We start from the raw sequence: 19,799 nt of genomic DNA on the forward strand, positions 1-19,799 counted from the left end.
TATATTGATAGTTTATTATGAATCAGCATATCACATAATCACACTCTAATATCTATTAACTTAGATTTGATAGGAGTGATTTATATGCTATGTTTTTAAAAATATAAGAATTATTTTATATATGAGTAAAACCATAAAGGTTTATGTGGTCTAAAATAAAAATTAAAAGGGTTAAAATGAATTTTTTTTAACTTAAATTATACATATCATTATATTAATAAAAGTTTCTAATGTTTATTAACTTAGAGATAGACTTATATATTATATTTTTATAAATATATAAGTTATTTTAGATATAATTAAACTATAAAAACTTAAATGGTCGATGACTAAACCCATATAAGTTAAAATGAATCTCAACCCCATATATATATATATATATATATAGTGCAACCGGAAGAGAAAAGAACCGACAGTGTCTTCCGAAACTTCGGTCAAGACTCATCTCCTCTTCCAAATAAATAAATAAATAGATAAATTAAGGAAACGATTTATTTCCAAAATATTATATATCACCTACTTTGGTTTCTGTGGTCGGCGAGAGCACCGAGCTGGTTTCAAGCGCCGGAGACCGTCTTCACATTTCGACCACAATTTAATTGTACTTGGCTTTCAAATTGAAGGAATCAATTACACTAATGGGTGCCGATCTTTACTGATAAATTCCAATTTGATGCGAAACGAAGAAGGATAATAGTAAAGAAAGTATTCTAATCTGGCTCAAATGGTCATGCTAGGCTTCATCGTCGGCCGAGGTCAAACCAGTCTGACTCAGCCAGTTTCGACTGGCTTACAAGTCATCTCCGAGACCGGCCTTGGGACCCACCGAAACTGGATTATATTTGTGCCAAATTATTTTGGTTTTTCGAGATACTTCAAAATAATTTTCGTTTCAATAAGTCTAAACCCGAACAAAATGAATTGAATTGACATTGATACCCATCTTCATTTCTCGTAGTGAGGAGGGGCAAATACGTCATCGACCACTCGCCTCTCGGCCCGACACATCATCATGAGTCTTGGGACCCAGAGCATCATCCAATCAGGCCCCTCGGACACACGCACCGCGTAAAGTTTTTGCCCACCTCTTAGCTAGGCTGGGTGTGTTAGCACATTGCCGACCTTTGTCCAGCTGACTTCTTGTATCCGCGGCGCGTCAAACATTTCAACTCGGAGACCACTCGGAAGAGCCGATGCTGCCTAACTCGGTGATCCGAACTCGGAACCCACCCGGAAAGGCACAAACCTTTCTTCCTTCCTAAGTCGTAACTCCTGCTTCCCCCTATAAATATTCCCCATCTCTTCCACTACACTATCTGTAGTCTCTCTCCATCCACCAACTCTTCCCTTCTTCATCGTCGGTTTCGGATCCCGAAGCAACGTTAGAGGGAGAGAGAGAGAGAGAGAGAGAGAGAAAGAGAGGGGGCAAAGATGGTTCGGTGCAGCAATAACATGATCGGGGTGCTCAACATCATCACCTTCGTGCTGTCGATCCCCATCCTGAGCGCCGGCATATGGCTGGGTAGGCGCGCCACCACGGACTGCGAGAAGTTCCTGCAGGGCCCCGTCATCGCCCTCGGCGTCTTCCTCCTGCTGGTCTCCCTCGCCGGCGTGGTCGGTGGCTGCTGCCGTAACTCCTGCCTTCTCTGGCTCTACCTCTTCGTCATGTTCATCCTCATCGTCCTGCTCTTCTGCTTCACCGTCTTCGCCTTCGTCGTCACCAACAAGGGCGCCGGCGAGGCCGTCTCCGGCCGCGGGTTCAAGGAGTACCGCCTCGGCGATTACTCCAACTGGCTCCAGAAGCGGGTCGAGAACAACAAGAACTGGAAGCGGTTCAAGAGCTGCCTCCAGGACGGCAAGGTCTGCCAGAGCCTCCAGCAGAACAACCAGACGTGGGAGCAGTTCATCAACGATAACCTCTCTCCCATCCAGGTTTGCACACTCTTGCTGATTGATTCCACAAAATCCCTCTGAAAAATCTCCTCATTCTTGCTTTTAATCAACGTCTTGATTATTCTTATATAACTCTAGGGTTCCTTTGCTTGTTGTCAGTGGAAAGTTAAGGTTCTGAAGATGTCCATTTGTTGAAATGTCTCTGGTCTTCTAAAGATACTATCTTCCAGATCTGGGTTTCTTGGATCTCCAGTCTTTTCCCCCTTCCCGTGAAACCACCCGCATCACAGTGGGCTTCTTAAAACTTTGTTTTCCCCATTCTATCTTGATTCTAGTGTTCTAGCATTTTTTTATGACCTTACCATGATAATCCATTCTTGATTACTCTAGCTATGTTTCCGATTTCATAGATCCGGGTTCTCTCTCTCTCTCTCTCTCTCTCTCTCTCTCTCTCTCTCTCTCTCTCTCTCTCTCTCTCTCTCTCGGCACACAAAGAACAGGTCTTTAAAGAATATGGGATCTTTGAGACATGGCGGTCTCTCTTTCTTTTGCATCTAAAATGCTCGCCTTTTTTTATTAGTACTGCAGTTCCACTATATAGATTTTGTTCTTGAAATATGGGTTTGACCAAGATGACTTATTATTGGTGAATTATATGTATGGGATCATAACTGATAAACTCTGGATATTAGCTAAAGAACCGTAGAGATGGGAGAAAAAGAAGAAAATGAAAAATGTTGGCGCTCGTCTACGGTTTCTGTTCATCGAGATTGGTGTTTTTAATTTTGGTCCTATAATTTAATTACTTAATTGTACAAGTCATACTTGCAACTATGTTCTTCTTCCTTGTGTTTGTTTATTTCATTTTACTATTCTTTTCTGCAAGATTTTACTTGGTATATCATTACTTATTATCAGTTTTTTCAAAAGCAATAGCTATACACAAATTATCGTGGACCATTTGATTTTCTGTATGGTTTATATTATGGTCCATTGAAATTAGGGTTTCCTATTGAGATGCTTGTCGAGTTCATCAGAGTGTCGCTTTCTGTTTTGATGGCATTCATTTGTTTGAATCAAATGATTTGATTGGGAAACTTTGATTGAGCTATTAAAATCCATATTGCAAAACTATGGGGAAAGATCATTTTTAATCAGCCCCTTGAATCAAGAGTATCATTTGCTGGAAGAAGTTGAAAGAGCTACACTCGGTGTATGACATATTTTCAACTTCTTCCTTGTTCTTGACTCCACCTGAAGCCTCCTTATTCTTTTTATTTGTAATTTTCTTTTCCTTCATTTGGCCTATTTTGCAATAGAAATTATCTTTATTCGTATTTTAATTTTTGCGGTCGATCGTATTTTGCAATAGAAATTATCTTTATCTCTATTCAGACATCATAATACCATAACATAGGTCAGAACGTTCTATTGTCTTCTTCTTTTATTTTGAATATGACTCGCAAGACAACTTAGAATAGACTTTCAAAAACATAGCTGATACGTCGTCCCTATAGGAAAAAACAAGACAAATCTGGTGCAAGAGGCTACGGCCAATGTGGGTATAGGAAGTGTCATCTCTCCTCCCAGCCAAAACAATTTGCAAACTTCTATTGAAGTACCTTTGGACTTGGAAAAAATGCTATATATCTTTGGTTGCTATTACAGCAAATACTTCTCATGTGGGTTTTCATTGTTCGTCAAACTATGGAACCATTATTACTTTGTCCCTGATACCTAACATGTTTGGTTTTTGCAACTGATAAAAATATTAGTTGCTCATAAAATTCTGTTCATTATGTGTTCGTATGGTGTTGTTTCCTTGTGATGTATATTTTACATTTATTGTTGCAGATTGTCCATATTGATCTGTCCGCACACTGATTCACAAAACCGTCATATTGATTTGAAAGCTGTTTAAATTAGTCAAATGTTAAATAAAGTTCACCAAGTCTATTTTGCAGCTGTTGACAGTTTTTCATTTCTGTTGGTATCTTAAGCTTTCAATTTGTTGAGGTGCTAGCGCACTCTTGTCTCTGTCTTTGATCTTTCTTTGTGAGTGTGTCCTGGTGTTGTTATTCATAAACGCTACATTTGAGCACCATTATATAATTGAATGTTTGCCGTACTGACTATTGCAATATTATATAAGTGATCAGTCTACACGCATTCAGATGATTTTTGTTTTAACTGCAACTTGCCATGTGCAGATTCCCATTAAGCTTTAAGTATTGCTAGTCTAGTTTAGAGATGAGACCTCTTCTGATGGTAAAGATAGAGGATCTTGACTAAACTGCTTTTAATAGGTTCACATCCCATATGAGGATACCTTTTCAAAGGTTTTGCTTAAAAAAAAAGAACATATTATGAAATGTGATGGTAATCAATATGTTGATATTATCTTCATCTTGTTTTCCTACTCAGATAATGTTTTCTTGTTTGGACAGTCTGGATGCTGCAAGCCTCCTACAGCTTGCAACTTCATCTATGTGAACGAAACCTTCTGGACTAAACCCGTTGGCTACAATTCATCGGATATTCCAGATCCAGACTGCAACACATGGCAGAACGACCAGTCGATGCTCTGCTACGATTGCCAGTCTTGCAAGGCTGGGGTCCTTGCCAACATCAAGAACGACTGGAAGAAGGTTGCTGTTGTTAACATCATCTTCCTCATCTTCCTCGTCGTCGTGTACTCTGTTGGATGCTGTGCCTTCAGGAACAACAGGCAGGACAATGCTTACCCGAGATACAAACCGTACCCTTGAAGAATTCCTCATCGTCTTGCCTTCTGCTGCTCTAGTCCTGGTTCCTTTCTGTATATCCTGGTCAGTTCCTTTCCATTGCAGGAGAGTGTTCTGATATACACATTTCTTGGTTGCTGCCTGGGATTTCATTTTTCGTTATCAGGTACTACTACTTGACAAGGTTTTCACTACCTTGATCTTCTGGTTTTAGGTTGGACATATGGATTGCTGTTGAGAACTATTGCTTATTTCAGAGTTGACTATGTGATAATCTTTTACTTTTAGCCATGATGTTCGCCTTCAAAATAATCTTTGTTATGGTTATTCCCCATACAAAAGATGCTTATTGATTTTAGGCAAATATTAGATATGAGTAGGTATATGACCGTATTTTTTGCTTTCATCGAAAATCATGTTCAAGTGATGGCTTTATAGGAGCAAATCCCAGTAGGGACATCAAGGATAAGGGATATGGCCTTCAAACAGTCTGATACTTTTTATGTCGGAGGTTCAAAATTAGCAGTTTGTAAAATCATACCTATAATAATATTTAAATCCAAGTTAAGTATACACAGAATGCATTCGATTTATTATCGATTTTTTGGGTATGGGATTAAGTTAGAATATTACAAACAAATGGAATGATATGAAGTTGATAATGAACGATGAGGTACGATGAGGACATTATTTGTATTTCTTTTTTATTTATTTATAATCTCACGTTAAGTAGTATGAATGTTCCTAAAGTTTTTTTTTTTGGTAAATAGATATATGATCCTAATTTATAATTTTTTTAAAAAAATTTCTTACTATTTACTATATATATATATATATATATATATATATATTTCTACTCCTCTTAATCATCGAAAATGATATAAAATGATAAAAAAAAAAAGAAGATAAATAATAAAATGAGACAAACTAGAGATCAAAGAAAATATGAGAAATAGTTTTGTTGTTTTTTCTAATAATTTTAATATTTTTAAAATTATGTAATTTTGTAATAAACCAAAAAAAAACACTTCTGGGTCAATTGATAAAGAAAGTCGGTAATAATAAAGTGCACAAGTGGAGGAGGTTACGATAAAAGTAAGTAAAAATAAAATTAAAGAGGTTGTGAATAATAAAATTTTATTTTAGTGATTTTTTAAGAGGTTATGTATGAATAGTAAAAAAAACTTCAAATAGTAAACTACTATAATAATGTTGAGGTCATTTCAATTATTCATTCATCATCTCTAAAAAGAAAAAGAAAAGAAAACTACTGGGCCCCATGACCTGGTCCACATGCGAAGTCCGTTTAAAGCCGCCGCGCCAGTTGCTAAAGACTGTGCAGTGAGTGAGAAGGTCTCGTAAGCTGGGAACGACTCCTTCCTCCACTAACACGAGTCTACCATATGCAACAACATGCCTTGCTTTTATTATGATGATAAGTTCCACACCTACATGTAAAAGAATTTGACGAGTTGATGCCAACTACGAACTCGGAAATCTTGGATTACAGTTGCAACATCCACATGCGAGAGCTGCCGTAGCGTTGCTGTCATCCTGAGAAGGGAATACGTACGGAAAAGCAAAGGAACACGAATCTGCCGTTCGATGACATCACCTCCGCCTCAAACCGGCGTCAGGCCATGCTTCAGTGCAGCTTTCCACACCACGTCGATGCGGTCGACGTCGATGGCGCCCACCTCGTGGTGAGTCCACCCTTCGAGGTAATGAACCACTCCGCCGGCGTGGCAGGCGTGAACCACTCCTCGCTCCATCGTGTACTGTTCCATCGCCAAGCAAACACCAAACAAGGAAGATGGTCAGCGGAGCCAAGAACTGAATTCCTTTTATCTCTTTCGATCTGCATTTCGCAGGCGATGAGTAGGTTTGCACTACCTCACACGATCCGAGACCTTGGACATCCTTGGGAAGCCTCATGGCTGCCAGGCTTCCATAGGTGCAGTCCCTCCTGAAGCCAATGATGGGAGGCACCACGAACTGGTGGAAGTGCGTGCCCGGCGGCGCCCATCGCTGCTCCCTCGGCGACATCCACTTGCCAACGATCCATGTCTGCACCAACACCGGAGCTGGTTAGCTAATAGAAGTTGGATTATTCGAACCCCTCGTGCACTCATCTTCTCGTCTCTCCACCTTGCAATTTTGTGCTGCTTGGCACTTGGTGACCTGCACGAGATGGTGTTGGCAGTCTGCCGGGGCCTCCTTCTGGATATTCAGAAATCTTTCGGCCGATAGAGTCAGCATCTGTCGACGTTATCCAGTTGAGAATCAGTCTCGAGAGATTAGATTTCTGCATCCTATCGATGCAATGAACCAATGGCGATGAACTAATAACTCACTAGAACTCGGATGTTCTTCCTGCAGAGATACAGTGCGATCGCTCTTCCAAGCTTGGATGTGGCCCCTGTCAGGAACACCTCCTTCGCATCCCTGGGGATTTCGTTTAGCATCACGGCTGCCGTCAAGGTGTTGCCATGGACGACTCGAACTCTTAGATCTGGATGTTTGCTAACGAACAGTGTCCCGCCACCGTTAAGCGATTCATTCTATGGACAATATTGTGCCAACTCAATTAGCAAATGGAAATGTCAAGGCAAACGTGTTAGCTAGCTAGTAAACAGAGGAACTCCAGTAGAAATAAGTGAAACAGATCGACTTTGTTCAGTGCTGCGAGACTGAGGACTTTGACTCCCATCTTATCTGCCCTCAGGATGGCCAGTTCGATCTGGTTATTGATGCCCTTCCTGGCGAATGGCAAGAAATACTGCAACCAATCGAATGATGGATCAGCTCGGTTTGTTTTCGTATGACAACATAATGGAGAAGAGAGGAGCACTTGGGGACGGACGACCACCTGAAATCCATATCTCGGGACTACCCACGTCTGGTGTAGCCGCCCTCTCAGGTTGTAGAAGGACAGCAAGAATGTCTTGGACAGAGCCCACATTACGAGCATGGAGAAGAAAGCGAGCGGCCAAAGGAAGAACAGCAGAGGGTTGGTGAAGAACGGCATCGAGGAGGCCGATCGGAACACGAAGGGCACGTGCACGGAGGAGAAGATATCGACGACGTGCGCGAGGAAGACGAAGTCAGGGACTCGGTCGTTCTTCCCTGCATGACAACACCAGTTTTCTTTGGCATGAAACATGACAACAAACAAGAGCCGATGCCTGTCACTTCACATCCACTCCGATCTGAGTTGAAAACATGCTCATCGATGTTCAGATCTTGCACTGGAAAAAATGTATGGAAACACACACCTGCGCTAATCTCCCGTTGCAAGTCCCATGTCCTGCTATTCACTGTCTTCCCGAGTAGATCAAAAAGAGGCATGAAAAGGCAGAAGTTGCAGTTCTTCTCCTTGTGGTGGAGGCTCAGATATCTGCAAGATGACACAAAAAAATGATCTCAAAACCAGGACAAATTACAGTATCGCTTTTTAGTCGTATGTCCTTTGGAGGATCCAACACTTGCTGCTTCGTGAAAAAGGTAATCAAAGATCGAAATGGTTCTTACTCGAAACCACGACTTGTTACCCAAGTAAATTACTGCGCGCAAAGGCTTCGATGGCGGTGCATGTCCACTGTGGGTCAAATTGAATGGAAAACAGTACATGCAGTGTGGGGGTGGGGGGAGGAAACATGTGGGTCGCAGCATGATGATGATATCACAGTCATCACGCTGTTTCATATGTGCGCATTAAAGAGCAAATACAGCCATCGTTGTTTCTTCTATTCCCTCATTCCTAGATGTGGACATACGCACCCGACCTAATTGCATGGTCATAAAACCAAGCAGAAGATGCGTCCATGAATACCCAGGTGATCATAAATTTGTGGGGTTCAGCGGTACAGGTTGTTTCAACGAGGCGAGAGATCCTCGAGTGGAGCTGTTTCATCTCTTTGGTTTCTATGCACAAAGAAATGGCACCATTGAATGCACGATCATCCACAGCGGACATAAATTACAGTGCACAGAACCTAAGATAGAAGACGAGGAGGCTCTCCTTTGGATTGTACGCGGTCATTGCAAGGTCATGTGAGTGACATAAATTATTTGGAGGGAAGGGTAGGGGACGACAAGACTTACGTAGGGGAGTAAATGAGGTATCTGAGGAAGGGCAGGGCCTGCAGCAGCCGAACAGGGAACACCTCCACGTTGCTGTATCCCATGCACCTCAGGAAGTCGAAGACGAAGACGTACCCGTACACCAACCCAACCGAGCCACATCCCATCAAGAAGGCGCCGAGCAGCGGGGCGGCCATAACCGCGCCCAACACGAGGTGCTCCAATGGCGTGCCAAACCCAGCTGGTCCAGAGGGCGGGAAGAAGACAACAGCGTCACTTAATGGCCATTAAATGTATCGGGAAACGGGGCAGTGGCCACAGTGTTGTGTTGCCTTTCCCTTTTACCTGTCATCGGCGTTGGTACGGGGGAGGCGTGTTGGATGGAGTGGTAGTGGGTGAAGAGGGAGCCGCTGTGGAACCACCTGTTCGCCAAGTAGAACACAGGCTCTGAGACGCCCACATGGAGCAGCAGCGCGATGATGCACCCTTGGAGTCCCAAGATAGGGAGCTCCTCGAGACGAGGGGCGTGGTGGGAGATCATGGATCCGAGGAGAGCTTGCAGGATGAGGAAATTATCCCTGGACGAAGAGGAAGAAGAAAGAAGCAGAGAGTAGTACTTCGGCTGACCTAAGCAGGAAACTTGGAGGTTTAGAATCTACCAGTCCCATTCGTTGTCTATCTGCTTGAAGTCGACGCCTTCGTTGATCACCCGGCGCTTGCGGGTGAAGAAGAGCATGTTGGTGAAGGAGTACCAGAGCTGGTACGTGAGGCTCCTGAGGCCGAAGAGAATTAGAAGGTGCAGCGACCACCCGACTGACCTCCCGTCTCTCCATTCGCAAGCAGCCTTGGCGACCAGAGGCCCGTATAACATGTACTGCAAGACCAACGCTTAAACCAAGTACCGAGACGAGCACATTGAAGAATGCATGAGGGAAGTATGCTTGCCTTGTAGCTTCCCATGTTCTCCCATGGCCAGGAAGATAAAGGGGCACCCATTTCCTCTGCGAAGTAGGCAAGAGAGGGAGAGAGAAGCTTGGGTTGGTCTCCTTTCTCCCTCTCTCTCTCTCTCTCTCTCTCTCTCTCTTTCTTTCTCCCACAGAGCTTGTGTAATGCACCGTTGCACCTCTTTGTCTCTCTCTCTCTCTCTCTCTCTCTCTCTCTCTCTCTCTCTCTCTATACATATAAGTGAAGAATTCTACCTAAACACCCGATGAAATGATCTTTGCGAGCAGGTATTAAGTAGGGAGATCCCGTAAAACGTGGAGTTTCCCAAGCACGCACCCGAGGTCACATAGAGTTGGCAGCTTCGTTGCTTTGCGAAGCTTGGCTTGGCTTGGCTTCTTTACATATTCTGTGGTTTAAAGAGTGTCCTCGATAGCCACAACGTATTCAATATGTCACAGTCAATCCCCCAAACATGTCACGAGGGTAAGCAGACAAGTTGCTCTGGATTCAGCGCAGAACCCCACACATCTCATTACAGCTGCTTTAATGGGTATCCAGTCGCCCTTCCAGTCGCCACCAGTGCTTGATGGATTGGCTTGGGGCTGAGACTGTGACTCCCTTCTGGGTTTGTGGAAGTCTATCGATTAATGCTCTTGGATAATGAAGGGGAGAAGATGATCTTGATACCAAAAGAATACAATTAATATGATCTATTCTAACACTTGTTATATACAGTCACAGTTATCAGACCAAATAAACTACAAGAAATAAAACTTCCATTTGAGCCAAACTAAACCTCAATTCTCTTATCTGGTTTTTTTTCTTCTATTTTTTCGAAATATATTATCGAAAAACATGACATCACGTAATGTAAGTTCTGATACTGTTCCTAATTCATTAACCTTCAACTTACCAACCACAAGAAATATGTAATAAAAGATTATTTTAATTCTATATTGGATAGAGTGTAAGTAGAGTTTGCATTCATTCCCTACAAATTATAGAGTTGAAGACTTGTACAGTGAGAATAATTCATTGAGCGTTAGATATATCGTCAAATCATTTTTAGGGCATACTGAATCTTCATGCACACAGAGGGAGTTTGAGGAATAGCGAGCAGCCAAATCTGAAAGAAATGATGGAGTATATTATTATTATTATTATTATTATTATTATTATTATTATTATTAAGCATGAAAAGAATCTTCTCCGAAGAATTCAAAGATTATATATCGATTTCTCGTATCCACATCAATGAATTTACTTTAATTCGATATCGTGAGTCTCACCCTACTTTAAAAATAGCATATAAATATATAAATAAAAAGTCTCTATCTAATATATATATTTAATTTCTAGAGAGAGCTTTATTGATTGATTATATTAGATCAATGAATGGCATTTAATTTGGACATCAATTAGGGAGATGACAAGTGACGCGGATCGAGAATTATTCGGTCACGGGAAATTTAGTAATGCACAAGGGACATTAATTGTGGATTTCTCTTCTGCCACCCATGAGAGGACGAAGTGAAGGCAAGGATAGGAGGAGCGAAGGTACCCTTGGGATTAATGACGTGCTTTTGGCACAGCATTATCGGGTAGGTAGACCGCCCTCCTATTCTTTGACTCACTACGAGTGGCATTGATTTGGTGGAATGAAGTATTAATAATAAAAGAATGAAGCATTTTAATCTGGATTTTATTGTCTTATATTCAAGTTTAGTCCAATAAATGTCAAGATCCGATCGATGGATGGAGCAAATCGTATGTGGCCAAGTTTAATGAGGGTTAGGTTGGATATCACATCAACTATATGCATACATGTCGCCCATAGTCACCTATATTCTGTCAAAATAGATAAATTAAACTATCATGTCAGCAGTAAACTAAATCTTATCGAGAATATTCTTTCAATTAAAAATAATATTAGGTTTTGTTTTTTTTAACGTGGCACTCTGTTTATTCTCGCAAAATATCTCTTATTTTATAAAAGATGATATACTTAAATTTCATCTCGCCTTTGCTCTTTGCTCATTACGACTCTCTTGGCTAATGCATCGTTGCTTCGACTTTCGATGATTATAATCATACGCTTATGATGGGATTGACGATGACCCCTCTTCCTCTATCTTCTCTCTTTGCTTCTCAGGTCTCCTTGAGCTCGAGCTCCGCACCAATCATGCTATCATCCACTATATCCTCCTTTACACCGTTGGTCGTTGTCATGCTCTCATCTCTCTCCTTCGTGATAACGATAATTATTATTGAAATTATTCATGTGTATGAAAGATCTCATGTTATTGATGATTGAGATACTCATATAACATATATTAAGTTTGGCCCATAACTTAGAAGCTTAAAATTTTGGATTGAAATGATATATGATGTGATATATGTTAATCTTAATTAATTTGATTCAAATTCATTATTATAAGATTTTTTATAGTTGTGACACTCTTTATTGTAACTCTAGTGGTATATAATGTAACGGGTTATATGTAAGGGAAGCTTAATTGTAACAATATTTTTTCCTTCTACTAAGACTAACAACGGGCCCTCGATGACAAGAGATAGAGACAACCACTTAGAGGTGGCGACAATATTGATCATGCAATTCATGATTATATATAACAATAGTTACAAGATGTATATATATTGTTTGCCATTGGACATATCACATTCATCATAGTACTATGAGTATTCATTTTTGTTTTTAATGATACATATAATCTTTAATTGTGATAGGTAGGCGACGTTCAGATCTTCTATAAGCCATGGTAGATAATAAAAGTATTTGGCCTTCACATCACTTTTGGATTTTGTATGATTTGGGTAAATGATGTTTATATCTATTTACCCAATAGAGATAAAAAAAATTAAAAAAAGTCAGATTATATATATATATACATACATACATATATACATATATATATATATATATATATATATATATAATTTCGCCCTCAGATTAGCGAACTTAAGTCAATGGTTAAATTGATGTATAATATAAATGTATATTAACATATTTTAGTATACTTACACTGATGTATATTTTAATATATTTATCATTGATATAACATATATATCGTGTAAATAATATAATTCGCTCTCTTCCCTTTGACCGCTGTGCTGCTTGCTTGCCTTGTTCTTCAGAATCCTTGTTTTTTCTCCAGAATTCATCGAGTGCTTGGCCGCAAATCTTTGATGCTTTGCCTGTTTGTCTCTAAAGATCTGCATTTTGGCTCAAGTTATCGGTCGGGTAGTGTTTTTCTTTGAACATGGGTTCTCAAAATTTGTTCCGCGGATTGATCCAGGGCTCGTGGTTTGGGCGATTCTCCCCCTCCCTCGCCAAGAAGATAGGGTTCCCTGTGCTTCCTTTTTGCCCCTGTTTTGATTGATCGTAAATCTTTGCTGCTTTGCCCGTTCGTCTCTGAGAAATTTGCGCGCTGATTGGAATCCGTTGATCTGACTATGTTTCTGGAAATGATTTCAAGAATCGGTTGATTGGTTGATCTAGGGTTCGTAGTCCCCCCCCCCCCCCCCCCCCCCCCCCTTTTCTTTTCGACAATTCAGTGCGATATTTGTTTGGCTTGCAAGTCTTTGCTGCTTTGTCCGTTGATCTCTAAAATTTTGTATTTTGATTGAATTTGGTCGACCGATGATATTTTTCTCGGAAACGGCTTCGAGACGTGGAAATGGGGCATGAAGGAGGTAAGAAATCCGCAAGATTCTTGATTTTAAGCGCATTTTACTTTGAACTTAGTGGTAGCATCAGTGTGGTCTTATAAAGACTAGAATTCGGCCATGGATTGAATGTGTGGAAAGATGTCAACTGATATCTGATATATGGTTCGCTTTTCTGTTTTCTGCAAGTTTCTTGTTGTTTGTTCTTTGTTACTTCTCAAGATAAACATTGGATAACATGCACATTTAATTTGGTATAATCATGTTGCTGCAAATTGTTTCCTCATTTGATGTATAATCGTTAGAGCCTATTTACCTGTGGATAAACCATCTTAAATTATCATATCAACCACAACCTTTTTGGACTTTTCCTATGTTTTTCTGTAGAACAACCGGTTTATGAAGCATTTTCCTCGCAGCATCCACTTTGCTCCCTATAGTCTGAGATTGGCTTGAATGGCCCCTTTATTGATTAAGTTGCAAAATATGCTAAAATATATTCATCTCAGTCTGAGATACAATTGGTAGTAATAGAGCTGTCCAATATGTAGTCTTCTATGATTGCCTTCTTGAACTCAGATATGCATATAAAATGGACAAAATAGAATTAGTGCTCAAGTCAACACAAGTCATATCATATGAGAGAGAATGTACTTTGGAACTGTGTTGAAGCATACTAACTTATTGGCACAGACTATTGCAGAGTCAGGCAATCCATGTATCTAAGATCGGTACTAATTTTGTGGATTGTTAGATATTCTTCTACTTCTTTATCTTGGCATGCGGTCTTAAACTATGTTACAGGATTCTTTCACAATGATGATGGAAAATGATCTGTCCTGCCACCAGGAGATCCCTCTATGTGGAAGTCCCCCAACATCATATTTTTGCAAAATATTTATTGTTGACAGTGTCATATTCAAGATGAATTTCAGATGTTTGGTAATCTTCATGTTTTACTTTGTCACATTTTTCCTCAATTTATTCTTTCGGCACGTTGACATTTTTTAGTATTCCATTTTTCTATTTTGTGCTATACTCTTAGTTTACTTCTAGGTGAACTCTTTTCCTGTTTACTCACGGGATTTTGTAGTATGCTAATAATCACTGATAAACTAATCTGAAAATTATTGAGATTGGTAACATTTTGATAACTTGGTTAATAGAAATATTACAATTTCTATATTCCGATTGACTCATTTTGGTTTGTGAGTAACAAACCATTTTCGATTATGGCCATTAAATGGACTGTTCATCCTTGAACTATTACGGGATTTAATTGATCATGCGGTCATAAAATGTTTTTCTTTTTGATGTCAGATTGGTCATTGCAGCAAAAGCTCCATCAGGAAAAGCTTGAACAGCTTTTTTTTCAACTGGTTCAATTGTTAATGCAAAATTGTTTTTGACCAAAAGAAGAGTAATCGAAGGTAATGGCTTCTGCTATCGGCTAGTAGGGGTTACATTTGCAAGCCTCTCATTCCAGCATATGGCTAAAGGTAAGGATCGAAAAAGATGTTGCTGCACTTAATCACATGAGCTTCTCTACTGCTCTTCCTAACAACAACATATTGGAATTGTGGAAGCGACCTTCTGGTTCTAAGCTTACGCATTCACTTTTCCAGTTTGATCTTGCATTTGTTACATGAATAATCTTTTCCTCTTTATAAAGTTAATATGACAGGAAAGTAGACAGTGCTAAATAAGATAGAATACGAACAGAATCCTTACATGTTGCACTTCTCTGAGGCGCAAATGAAATGATGCAATTATGTGAATATCTTGTCCTCTTTCGATCTATAAAGTTTCAGAAAGTACACAGCTTTTAGCAATACTCACTAGAACAGCCAAAGGTGATCCTTATAGCTTGCCCTTGATTTTTTTTGTTTTTTTTTTGTGCATTTGCTAAAAAACCTTATTACAAGGACACAGTTTTATTTGCATTAACTTCATCTGGTCTTAGTCATCCAGCAAATGCATTTCTACTTTCTGAGAGCAGCTGCAAGTTGTGGTAAGTAGTTGCCTGACAAATCTCTTAAAATTTCAGCTACTGCTTGCTTTAGATGTACTGACGTTGATGAGTTCTGGTAATCTTCAGGAAAATTGAGATAAAAAGGATTCATCATGTGGATGAAAATGAAGGACAAGAAAACTATGTTCTTCGACTTGTCTGCATCTACCGTTGGTGACTCAAACTTGGTGAAGTGATCAGAGTAAATATTTAGTAAGAAAGCATTTTAACTCCGTCCAAATGCGCTTGATGTTTATTATTAACATTATGTTATTGGTTTTCTTTCCTAAATAATTTGGGGTTAATATATGCAGTCTTGTCACCATAAAATTTAAAATTCAGAGTGATTTCCTAAACAAAATTTCAGGTTTTTATAAATGAAGAAGCATGCTCTTTTTTTTTTCTTGGCTTCAAAATGATTCTTTCCAAGCTAGAAATGAAAGGGGAAAAAAAATGTGTGTGTGGGGATCTTAAAGGTTTTCTTTCTTGGCTTCAAAATGAAAGGTTAAAAAAAATGTGTGTGGGGGGGGGGGGGTGGGGGGAATCTTAAAGGGCAACACGGTGGAAGTGATCTCGGCCATATGGGCCTTCATATCTGGTTTGCGCGTGCACCCATTAATAATCATTTAATCCTCACAATTCCAATAGTTGGGTGGGTCACATTGACATTACCAGTAGGTAAAGACTAAAGCCTCTCGGACTTGGACATGAAGAAGAGTATTCATTCATACACGACCTCCTTCAGCAGTTTTGACCTTCACTTAGAGAGTAATTAATCCTCAGAGAAATGAACACACTTCCTATGCGTTGTCTGACAGATGCATGCACAGCTCGATGAGATCTTTCTTGTTCCCATCTGTCTCATCCTTCATACCTTTTCTTCCTTGCGACGACGTGCCTTTGGTCTGAGCTCTTTGTGGGGAAGAGGGGTGAAGAAGCAAATTGCATGGACCATAAACATTACATGCAACAAAGATATCATCGTCAAAACCTATGCAAAAGGAGGCCAAAGAAAGGGATTATCGGGTGGCGAACAGACCTGAGCTTCGAGGCTTCGAAGGCTCCGAGAAGGTGCCGCATGAGATCAACCTGAGCTTGAAGACAGACGACGTAGTCCATCGTTTCATCCAACAAGGAGTAGCCGTCCATGGCCTTGCCGCCTGGCACGAGTCGTTTGAGTACTTGCGCCCTCTTCTTCACCAAACTCCTCGCGAGAGTACATGCCTGCGCAGGCTTCTGCTTCCCGAAACGCTCTCTGAAGCTCCTTCGCAAGATCGTCTTGCATCTTTGGATCTTCCACGAGCTACAACACGGCATGGTTAGCCTCTCATACTGCTTCCCGAGGATACACTTGAGAAAGGACTTGTTGTCTTCTTTCTTGGACAGATGTGCGATGAGGCCATGTGTCCATCTCCTGCTGCCTCTTGCGACGGCCATGGCGACGTCGGCCGAGAGCTTGATGGCGTCCATTCTCGCTCGGAGACTCATGGTCCTGCATGGAAAGCCAGATAGTTGGAAGCCCATTAGCATTTGCTCGAGAAAGACCGACTTGAACCGGCTAGAAGCTCGCATGGTTATCGATCGAGTGGAATAACTTAACAGGTTAGCGAGGGCGAGGGATTGCTTATATGGAGGAGGAAGGAAGGAAAATATGAGAGAGAGAGAGAGAGAGGTTCTGCTAAGGGCATTGCACGTGATATTGTTTTTGTTTACGAACCTCTATGTACTTTTTATTCCAATAGGCGTTTGATATCTCACGCTGGTGGAATTAATGACAAAAGGATGAGAAAATTAGAGAGCAGAGGGTAGAAGACAAGTGTGGTTCAGAGAGAGAGAGAGAGAGAGAGAAATACATCTACCAAATTTTGTACTTGTAACATATGTAGAGGCCAAGCAAATGATTCTTTCACGAAGGGTGAGATTGGATCATGCATCCTATCATACATAGGTCGTAAGAGTAGGGAGTGTGAGTTGGGAGTCTCACATGGTGTTTGGCAAAAAGGAAGGAAGGGAATCGAGTGAGTCACTGGGAAGCACCGGAAGAGACCAATCTCTTCGCAGCTCATGGAGAGAGCCATGGTGGCCCTACTCGGAAAACAAACCACATGCATGCACATGGTGCCCAAGTCCCGTTCCCCAAGACAATGCCTAATATGTTCCAACCTATTGACCTCCTCACCATCGCCCATTTTATATTTATATTTATATGCATATATATATATATATATATATATATATATATATATATTGGCGAGGAAATTTTTTTTTTGTGAGATTAGATATTTGAGTTATTTTTTTCAAACATAAATCTCCTTGAATATTTTTTATTAAAATTTTAATAAATTTATATTTTTTTTCTTTCATCCTTTTTAATTTTAAAAAGAAACCTAAAACATCCAAAGGATATTTAATATTTTCACCTATCAAAACATAGAGATATATAGAAGAACTAAACTCTAATCATTAGCATTTTCTTTCGATTTTTTCTCGTATTAAGATTTATTATCGTCGTAGGACTGATTTTAGAAATCTCAATCCCAACAGTTAATAATATTACGATCCGACTGAGCTCATTTAGATGGCAACAACAGTGGTGAGTGCTGTCGCATTATCTTCGGAAGAATGCTCATGATTTGATGATACCGAAAGCTCGTAGTTCGTGCTCCCAAAGCGGATGGAGATCATGAGGACATGAACAGTTTGTGTCTAACTTGTGAGAGATTTAATGGGTGAGACAGTTTACTCTGGAACAATAGGCGATCAGAAAAGGACTTCCAGTGATCCATCAATTGAACTTCTTTCTTCTTCTTCTTCTTCTTCTTCTTCTTCTATTTTGAGCTCTTATTTCCAAGTCTCCATCTTCTTTTCATTTGGTTCTGCTGCAATTGCCTTTAAATTCTTGGTTGTAGCAGTTAGAATCAGAGAACACATGGGCAAAGGTATAATTGTACTCTTCTCACAGAACCGATTGTGACCAGTCGATGCATCCTTTTTGAATCAACGGTCTTATCGAAATCAATCAACCTAATGACATAATAACATATATATATATTGAATCGATAATTCTAACTTAGCACACAAATTAAGCAACGATTATATTTATAATTTTCTGATGAAATCTTTTTAGGTCTCGCTTTATCTTTCTTTATACCACTAATATTAAAAATAGCATGATGAATAATCTCAAATTAATCGACGTAATAAAATCAGTTTACTAGACTAAAAACAGACTTAGCACAAAAAAAATTTATATATGATGGAAAATATTTTTTTTATGTTTCTGTCACATTCTTTGATATGTTATGCTTGATTCATGGAGAAGATAATACGTATACGTGTGTATAATATATACATGCGGTATATAATGTGCCTAGGGTTTGCCCGGGATGATATGCCCCAGCTAGGGTGCTCGAATCACGCGAACACATGGTCACACATGGATGGGCTCCTCTTTATCCCAACAAAGGCATGCATCCCTCCGGATTTGAGGACAGAGGGACCCCTCTCTTCCTATCTCCTCAACTGGAACACCTTTGGAAAAATAATTCTTATTCGTCAGGCTTCTCAGAGTTGTTTTCTTGGATCATGTTCTTTGTGCAGCTGAACATATCCATGACTTGAATATATATACATAGCTCGCCTACCTACGACTGATTAATGTTGTTTTAATTCCCTGGAAACATGGGAGTCTTTGTGTCAGCTTTCCGTGCCCAATGCATGCGTTGCAGAGATTAGGATCTTGTCTCATAGCACTTGGTTTTTGGGGGATCCAAGCTCACAAATCATTTCGAGGACAAAGCAAGGTGTTGATATCAACTATGATGCCACTGCATGGGAGTATCCAAAGCTTTCATCTTCTTCTTCTTTTTCTAAAGAACTCGGTCAATGGAATATATCTAACTTTATCGCTTTCAAACACCAGGAAATCATGATCACGTACAAACTGCAATAGAAAGTATAATTGATATGTATCGATAAAAGAGTCGCTGGGCATGAGAATTGTTGTTTCATCTACTCTTTATCTCATGTTGATAATGATGCACTACGCCATAGTAAGCTGTCTTGTGATCACTGTGCAGTTATTCATTCTAATTGAGCTGCATTAGATTCGTTTTCTTTCTCTTCAGTCTTTTCTGGACAGGCAAACCATAGTAAGCTTACGCGTAGATCTTTGAGAGGCTTCCACGATTATATAGAATTCTACTTTTGACCATAACTTTATTAAGTAGGAGGAGACGTATGTGATGTGTATTGCAAGCTCGTAAGCATGTGATGGAGTGTTGGATGATTTAGTATAGCTGAATTAAGCAAGTCTTGCGGAATTAATAAAAGGCATGTATGTTTGTGGCAGCTTAAATGCAGAATTGACCTGTTAATAGTTTCTTTCCTTTTCCATTGACACCTTGTTCTCCTCTCCCTCACGAAAGCGGAAAATG

General features: G+C 40.0%; 3 protein-coding genes and 1 long non-coding RNA gene across 4 annotated transcripts; 2 read left to right on the plus strand and 2 right to left on the minus strand.

The window, feature by feature from the left end:
- Window positions 1–1,246: 1,246 nt before the first annotated feature.
- On the plus strand, window positions 1,247–4,924 carry LOC103974365 (tetraspanin-7). The gene is made up of 2 exons (XM_009389174.3): window positions 1,247–1,932; window positions 4,341–4,924. Exons 1-2 carry the CDS (start codon window positions 1,432–1,434, stop codon window positions 4,659–4,661), a joined length of 822 nt encoding a protein of 273 aa, XP_009387449.2. The 5' UTR covers window positions 1,247–1,431; the 3' UTR covers window positions 4,662–4,924.
- Window positions 4,925–6,041: 1,117 nt separating this feature from the next.
- LOC135634006 (very-long-chain aldehyde decarbonylase GL1-2-like) lies at window positions 6,042–9,868 on the minus strand. Its single transcript, XM_065144112.1, has 11 exons — window positions 9,666–9,868; window positions 9,380–9,594; window positions 9,066–9,298; window positions 8,742–8,961; window positions 7,913–8,034; window positions 7,507–7,763; window positions 7,309–7,416; window positions 6,992–7,198; window positions 6,786–6,896; window positions 6,531–6,704; window positions 6,042–6,415 (listed from the first exon to the last, which is right to left on the minus strand). The coding sequence occupies exons 1-11, from the start codon at window positions 9,714–9,716 to the stop codon at window positions 6,260–6,262; spliced, it is 1,854 nt and encodes a 617-aa protein (XP_065000184.1). The 5' UTR covers window positions 9,717–9,868; the 3' UTR covers window positions 6,042–6,259.
- A 3,331-nt stretch (window positions 9,869–13,199) lies between these two features.
- LOC135633329 (uncharacterized) lies at window positions 13,200–15,672 on the plus strand. Its single transcript, XR_010494963.1, has 2 exons — window positions 13,200–13,379; window positions 14,673–15,672. It is a non-coding gene; the product is annotated as an uncharacterized LOC135633329 (long non-coding RNA).
- Window positions 15,673–15,679: 7 nt separating this feature from the next.
- Window positions 15,680–17,160, minus strand: LOC135633328 (transcription factor IBH1-like 1). Its single transcript, XM_065142668.1, has 2 exons — window positions 16,403–17,160; window positions 15,680–16,275 (listed from the first exon to the last, which is right to left on the minus strand). Exons 1-2 carry the CDS (start codon window positions 16,933–16,935, stop codon window positions 16,164–16,166), a joined length of 645 nt encoding a protein of 214 aa, XP_064998740.1. The 5' UTR covers window positions 16,936–17,160; the 3' UTR covers window positions 15,680–16,163.
- Window positions 17,161–19,799: the final 2,639 nt, after the last annotated feature.

Source organism: Musa acuminata, chromosome BXJ3-3 (genome assembly GCF_036884655.1).
Source record: "Musa acuminata AAA Group cultivar baxijiao chromosome BXJ3-3, Cavendish_Baxijiao_AAA, whole genome shotgun sequence".
NCBI classification, from domain to species: domain Eukaryota; kingdom Viridiplantae; phylum Streptophyta; class Magnoliopsida; order Zingiberales; family Musaceae; genus Musa; species Musa acuminata.

Coding starts and splice junctions, on each gene's coding strand:
- LOC135634006 (XM_065144112.1), bottom strand. CDS start 9,716: ATGGGTGCCCCTTTATCTTCCTGGCCATGGGAGAACATGGGAAGCTAC. Junction 9,299..9,379: donor ATAGACAACGAATGGGACTG/GTAGATTCTAAA, acceptor CTCTTCGTCCAG/GGATAATTTCCTCATCCTGC. Junction 6,416..6,530: donor AAGGTCTCGGATCGTGTGAG/GTAGTGCAAACC, acceptor GCGATGGAACAG/TACACGATGGAGCGAGGAGT.
- LOC103974365 (XM_009389174.3), top strand. CDS start 1,432: ATGGTTCGGTGCAGCAATAACATGATCGGGGTGCTCAACATCATCACC. Junction 1,933..4,340: donor ATAACCTCTCTCCCATCCAG/GTTTGCACACTC, acceptor TTGTTTGGACAG/TCTGGATGCTGCAAGCCTCC.
- LOC135633328 (XM_065142668.1), bottom strand. CDS start 16,935: ATGCGAGCTTCTAGCCGGTTCAAGTCGGTCTTTCTCGAGCAAATGCTA. Junction 16,276..16,402: donor TTCGAAGCCTCGAAGCTCAG/GTCTGTTCGCCA, acceptor TTCCCCACAAAG/AGCTCAGACCAAAGGCACGT.